Consider the following 7,010-nt stretch of genomic DNA (forward strand, 5'->3'; position numbering starts at 1 on the left):
TTGGTTGTCAGGAAATAAAGGGAGTGGGGAATGGGGAGTGACTGCTAATGGATACAGATTTTTTCAAGTGATTAAAATGTTCCAGAAAGAGAGAACTGTGATGGTTGTACAATTCTGTGAATGTATTAAGTTACTGAGTTATAAACCCTTATTTTTAATATTTATTTCTTTGAAAGGCAGAGTTAGAGAGAGAGATCGATCTTCCATCCACTGGTACACTCACCAAATGGCCATAACAGGCCATAGCAGGGCTGATCCAAAGCCAGTAACTTATTCCAGGTCTTCCACGCGGGTGCAGGCACCCAAGGACATGGGCCATCTTCTGCTGCTTTCCCAGGCACATTAGCAGGGAGCTGGGTCAGAAGTGGAGCAGCAGGGACTCAAACCAGTGTCCATATGGAATGCCAGTGTCACAGGTGACCGTTTTACCTACTACGCCACAGCATCAGCCCCTGAATTATAAGTCTTAAAATGGTACTTGTGAATTACATACATATAAATACGGCATGTGAATTATGTCTCGTTAAAATAAATAAAACTATAAAGTTACAATTTTTGCATTTCACTGTTAAGTAAATTTTATTCCCAACACCAAAAACAAACATCTAAAAAATAACTAAAAAGTGTAGTAAACTGGAAAGTGGGTGGAGATACAGATAACACAAGAATAGACACATTAATTATATTGCTCTGTTCATTTGGTATGTCTGAAATTTTCCTTAGTAAGTTTTCCAACCTCCCTAAAGTATAAAAATAACATAGTAGGGGCTGGCACTGTGGCATAGTGGGCTAAACTTCTGCTTGTTCCACTGGTATCCCATATTAGAGTGACCACTCAATCCCAGTTGCTCTGATTTCAATCCAGCTCCAATGCAAATGCACCTGGGAGAGCAGCCGATGACGGCTCAAGTGCTTGGGCCCCTGCTCCCATGTGGGAGACCAGGATGAAGTTCCTGGCTCCTGGCTTCAACCTGTGAGAAAGCCCTGTTGTCCCTTGCATGTGCTCTCTCTCACGTGCACATACTCTATCACTCTGCCTTGCAAATCTTCAAAAAATAAAAGTAACACAGTAAATTAACATTCCTAACATTTTTGTTCTTTTCTGACATAGGAAGCAGAATCCTGTGTATTCAAGACCGGCAAGGTCAGGCCGGTGCTGTGGCTCACTTGGTTAATCCTCCACCTGCAGCGCCGGCATCCTCTATGGGCATCGGGTTCTAGTCCCAGTTGATCCTCTTCCCGTCCAGCTCTTTGCTGTGGCCTGGGAAGGCAGTAAAGGAAGGCCCAAGTGCTTGGGTACCTGCACCCATGTGGGAGACCAGGAAGAAATACCTGGCTCCTGACTTCGGATCGGTGTAGCTCCAGCCGTTGGGGGGTGAACCAATGGAAGGAAGACCTTTCTCTGTCTCTCTCCCTCACTGTCTGTCAAATAAATAAATAAATGAAAAATAAAGAGTAAACCTCTTAAAAAAAAAAAAAGACTGGAGAGGTCACAAGCTTCATTATTCCTTTGCAACACAACATAAGACACAGTATGTGACAAAAATGAGGAATAGTCCATCCTTTTTTTTTTTTTTTTTTTTTTGACAGGCAGAGTTAGGCAGTGAGAGAGAGTTATAGACAGTGAGAGAGAAACAGAGAGAAAGGTCTTCCTTCCGTTGGTTCACTCCCCTAATGGCAGCCACGGCCGGCGCTGTGCCGATCCGAAGCCAGGAGCCGGGTGCTTCCTCCCAGTCTCCCATGCAGGTGCAGGGACCCAACAAGCACTTAGGCCATCCTCCACTGCCCTCCCAGACCACAGCAGACCGCTGGACCAGAAGAGGAGCAACCAGCAACCGGGACTAGTACATGGCACCCCAACCGGGATTAGAACCCGGGGTGCCGGCACCGCAGGCGGAGGATTGGCCAAGTGAACCACCGTGCCTGCCAGAATATTTCATTTTAACTTCCTCAATCCTAAGGCAGCTCTTCACCTTAGGTTCCTGCATCTTTTCAGAGTTAATAGATATGGCAATTCCTAACACATGGATACAACTGCTCCTAATATCATACTGTCCAATACAGCCTTTAAATTCTAGTTTCGGGCCGGCGCCGTGGCTCACTAGGCTAATCCTCCGCCTAGCGGCACCGGCACACTGGGTTCTAGTCCCGGTTGGGGCGCCGGATTCTGTCCCGGTTGCCCCTCTTCCAGGCCAGCTCTCTGCTGTGGCCAGGGAGCGCAGTGGAGGATGGCCCGGGTGCTTGGGTCCTGCACCCCATGGGAGACCAGGAAAAGCACCTGGCTCCTGGCTCCTGCCATCGGATCAGCGCGGTGCGCCGGCCGCAGCGCGCCGGCCGCGGCGGCCATTGGAGGGTGAACCAACGGCAAAGGAAGACCTTTCTCTCTGTCTCTCTCTCTCACTGTCCACTCTGCCTGTCTAAAAATAAAAATAAAAAAAATAAATAAAAATTCTAGTTTCAATAAATCAAATTATAAATTTAGTTCTTTGCCTCAATAGTTACACTTCTAGTGTAATCAGTGTCTACCATACTGAATAAAGCAAATATAGGACACTGCCATCATTGCCAAAAGTTCTATTGGACAGCACCACCCTAATACATAAGAAATGTCACTGGGGCAGGTGTTGCACACAGGTATCAGAATTGGTTAGTTACTCTGCTTTGGATCCAGCTTCTTGCTAATGTGCCTGGGAAGGCAGCAGATGATGGCCTAAGTACTTGGTTCTCTGACACCCTGTGGGAGACCCAGATGTTCTAGCCTCCTGGCTTCAGCCTGGCCCAGCCCCTGCTGTTACAGGCATTTGGGGAAAGAACCAGCAGATTAAATGCTCTCTATCTCTCCCTTCCAAATAAATAAATATTTTAAAAAGAAATATCAACAAAGCAACTTCCACATTCCAAGAGAGAGCTGTTATACTGTACTTCATTTTAAAAAAACAAATTTTCCTAAAGAAAGCCAAGGAATATTATTCATGAAGGGTAGACCAACACAGCACTTAAGTTCTACACTCAGAACTACCAATGCTACAGATGCTGGCCATGGCAATTCCTCAGAGGCAAATTTCTGTATTTGTTAAAACAGATTACCAGTATACTTTCAATTTCCTCAAGTCAGATGTGAAGAGTATGCTAAAATATAAATAAAGCAAATTATCCTTTCAAAGATCTAATGAAAAGGTATATGAGTATTTGTAATCCATGACATTAAAGAGTTTATGACCCATAGCAAAATATACAGAATAAAATTCCTTTCCAAAGACAGCTTGGAGGCCACAGACATAATTTAAAAGACTATTAAATACATTTGTTTCATCTAGAAACAAGGGTTAGCCAGATAATTTCTATACATCAAGTTCTAAAATTATGTGTGCATTTCATCTGATATTTCCGTTAATGCCGATTCACATAAAAATCTGCAGCAGCAGGAAACAGGTGCATTCTTAATTCAAATATTTAGAACATTTTTAGCACTTTAAAAAAATCAGGTGAGCAAATTTTAAAATCTGAATTCAGATTTTTATATTTAGGAACTTAACAAGCTGTATTCCCTCTCATGCTATCACTGCAAACACTTGGGAAGGTACCTAACATTCCAAACACAAAACATAATACTTTGATTTATGAAATTTAAAACCCTTTCCTTGCCTGAACTATCAAACACTTAAAACTTATGGTCAAAATGGTTCCATTTTAAAGTATTTTCAAACATTTGAAAAGGCCAATAAAGAATTTTAAGAACATACTATTTATCCACCGTAAATACTTTTAAATTCAACTGTCTTTGCAAGTCACTGCCCCCTCCCAAAACAAAAAATAATTCTCAAGAGAGAATCAGAAACATGGAAATTGAAACCAGCCTGTAGGCGAGGTAGTACACGGGAGAGTCACATGGAATTGATCTGAAGGAGAAAGTTACTACTACCGGAGCATCTGGAGTCAAATTAAATCAGGCACAATTTACATATTTCTAGCTCTGTACTGACCTCACATGGTGTTTTCCTGTATGTTATACATAGGCCTACCTAGGCTTTTACATTTGAATTGGTATAATAAGATGGTTTCCTGTCCTAAAGTTAAACGCTCTCAAGAATAAAATAACATTCCATAACCGTTTTCCCATTGTTCATGAACCTTCACTGTTCATCAAATCACCCCGATAAAACCATCTGTTCCCTCTAATTGCTTCCAAAGAAAAATTCTAGCAACCAAGGACACCAGATTGTAAAACACAGTCGGAGTAGAGTTCTGGCACTGCCGAAATATGTTAAGAAATCTTGGCAAATTAGTAGAAATCCCTTAGACCGTAATTATCTCAGTTGCAAAAACGAATACAATACAAACCTACATCTGAGCAGGGGTACGAGTTGGATTTAATTAAAAAGAAATGCCTCAGATACTGGATGCACTCCAAATACAGGGTACCTCTCGCCCATCTCATTTTCCCTCCCACTACTTCCCTTTAGGCTTCCAAGCTCTACTTATCCCCATACCCCATCCAGCCGCTCACTCCAATCCCACACAACCCCACCAGCCCCCAGTTCCAAGCTGCTACTTTGCTTTGCACCTCCTGAGCTCCCCGCATCTCCCTCAGCCCCCATTTCCTACCGGCTCCTCCCCTCGGCTCCCCACCGCCTCGTCACCAGGTTCATCCTGCCCCTCCAACCGTCTCCCGCCCCCAGGTTCCTTCCTGCCCTCCAAACACAGCTTCCCCGTCTCAACGTTTTATCTCGTTCCTCCAACGGACTTCCCCAACGTCCTCCTAGCGCCTTTGGTCCCAATGTTCTCCAACACTCAACTGACTACTGATTTCCACCCATTCTCTTCCACACACACACACACACACACACATCTGCAAAGGCACCCACGTACGAGAGCCCCCACCCCCACCTTGATCCTCCATCTTTCCCTTTTATACTTGCTTCCTTTCTTCCTGCTCCCCCCACCCCCACCTCCTCCGGAAGAGTCGGTTCCCAGGCCAAGGTCTCTCACCTCATTCGGTCACTTCAGTGGTGCCAACCGCTTCATACAGGAAAAAACAACCAATCACGTCCCCGTGGGCGCTTCCCTTGCGACTCCGAGCACTTACCGGGCACCCGCCCCACCGGGCACCCCGCACATACGCACACACAAACGGAGCTCCTTGGGGACGAGGGCTGCGGGTAGACTGAGCGCTCTTACACCGGCCTCAAACACAGCCCACTTCGCTACAGCCCTTCGCCATTTTGGTTTCCCGCGGACTACCGGTGCATTCTGGGATCGCAGAGCGACTCCGGTGCCGAATGGCAGCTCTCCAGGGCCGCGGCGGGGGCGGGGACTGCGCGGCGAGCGCGGAAGAACACCGCGCCCTGCGTCCCGAGCCGGGGCTGAACAAAGACGGACTCTTTAACGTTGCGGTGAGACCGAGTCCTTCCGCTGCCGGGGCTAACACAATAGTGAGCGCACGGCTCCTGGCTGTCGCTTGAGCAGCGCTGCTGTGTCTAGTGACGGAGACGGTCGCAGTGGACCTTCAGTGTGATATTCCTTCCCTGGGAAATAAGACGGTGCTCTGTGTCCCTTGCTGGGCCGATTTCCTTTCCGCGGGGAAAACTTCGCCTGAAGCACGTTCTTCTGCCTTCACCCTGCGGCCTGCTGTTAGAATTTCCTCCAGCGGGGAGGAGACCCAGCGTGTCAGAATTATATTTTGTTAAGCCCCAAACTCCTTAAGAGGAGCTGCTGATATGGAAGGCTTTCAGAATTTTCCCTCCTGATATGTTTTTTCGGTTTACCTCCTTTGCGATTCTTCTTAATTTGAATGAAATTAGAATAATCCTGTGCAAGGTGTTTTATTTTAGGAATACAGAACTTTTTCATAGTAAGGCAGACCCTTACCCTGCCCGATATTCTGCGGCCGATAGGGGTCCCAACTGACAAAACCGTGAAAGTGCGTGCTTGTCTCTTCGAGGGACATTTAAATACAGTCTCGCACCTCTTCGTAGCCAGGTATGGTCCTACATTTATAACTTTGTCAAAATATTTCTTAATCATTTTATATTTTGGCTGATACTATGCCCAGGGATAGTAAATCCCATATTTTTTTTTCTGTCTCGAAAAAAATACCTCTTAACTGCCTAACCACACTTTGCTCATATTTCAAAAGGGGTTCCCTCAGCCTGTGACCTCAGAACTTGGCAAATAAGCATATTCATGTTAGCCAATATTATTCAATATTCTAAATATCTTGGTCATTCCCTTCCGCTGTGTTTCCAACAGTTCTAATTTCAGCTCCATCTTCTTACACTCTTACTGCATCTGCCTTTCGATTTTCACTTTATCTCAATTCTCTTATAACCTACTTGGTAATAAATTCTTCTTGAATGCCTTTTATACATTGAAAATTTTGACTTTAAAAAAAAGCAGTTCAAAAATGGATGATGTTAGCCGGCGCCGTGGCTCAATAGGCTAATCCTCCACCTTGCGGCGCCGGCACACCGGGTTCTAGTCCCGGTTGGGGCGCCGGATTCTGTCCCGGTTGCCCCTCTTCCAGGCCAGCTCTCTGCTATGGCCAGGGAGTGCAGTGGAGGATGGCCCAGGTGCTTGGGCCCTGCACCCCATGGGAGACCAGGAAAAGCACCTGGCTCCTGGCTCCTGCCAGGATCAGCACGGTGCGCCGGCTGCAGCGGCGGCCATTGGAGGGTGAACCAACGGCAAAAGGAAGACCTTTCTCTCTCTGTCTCTCTCTCTCACTGTCCACTCTGCCTGTCCAAAAAAAAAAAAAAAAAAAAAAAAAAAGGATGATGTTACAAGACAGGTATATTTCTATGCCACTAAATCTAATAAAACATTTTGTCTAAGTTCTCCACAACACTTCTGTCAGATAGCAAAGCTCGCCTTCACTATCTTCAGTGATTTAATACCTCAGAGCCAGTCTAATTTCGTTTACACAGAAACTCTGATACTGTAGTCCCCCTTCATCTGTGAGGGATGTGTTTCAAGACGCCCCCAGTGGATGCCAGAAGCTTCTGATAGTACCA

At 45.8% G+C, this 7,010-nt stretch overlaps 1 protein-coding gene across 7 annotated transcripts in view; it reads right to left on the reverse strand.

The window, feature by feature from the left end:
• Positions 1-5,262, reverse strand: part of MTF2 (metal response element binding transcription factor 2) — an 83,894-nt gene extending 78,632 nt beyond the window's left edge. For 3 of the 7 annotated variants that reach the window (XM_017346079.3, XM_051857496.2, XM_051857495.2), the window contains exon 1: positions 4,990-5,242. Coding sequence is in view for 2 of the 7 variants with exons in the window: in XM_002715858.5 (XP_002715904.1) it covers positions 4,990-4,994 (5 nt within the window). In the remaining 5 variants the exon portion in view is untranslated. Of the gene's footprint in view, positions 1-4,989 lie in introns of all 7 variants that reach the window. The other 4 variants (XM_051857491.2, XM_070078032.1, XM_002715858.5 and 1 more) reach the window with 3 other exon arrangements.
• Positions 5,263-7,010: the final 1,748 nt, after the last annotated feature.

The sequence above is a fragment of the Oryctolagus cuniculus genome, chromosome 7 (genome assembly GCF_964237555.1).
Source record: "Oryctolagus cuniculus chromosome 7, mOryCun1.1, whole genome shotgun sequence".
Classification (NCBI taxonomy): domain Eukaryota; kingdom Metazoa; phylum Chordata; class Mammalia; order Lagomorpha; family Leporidae; genus Oryctolagus; species Oryctolagus cuniculus.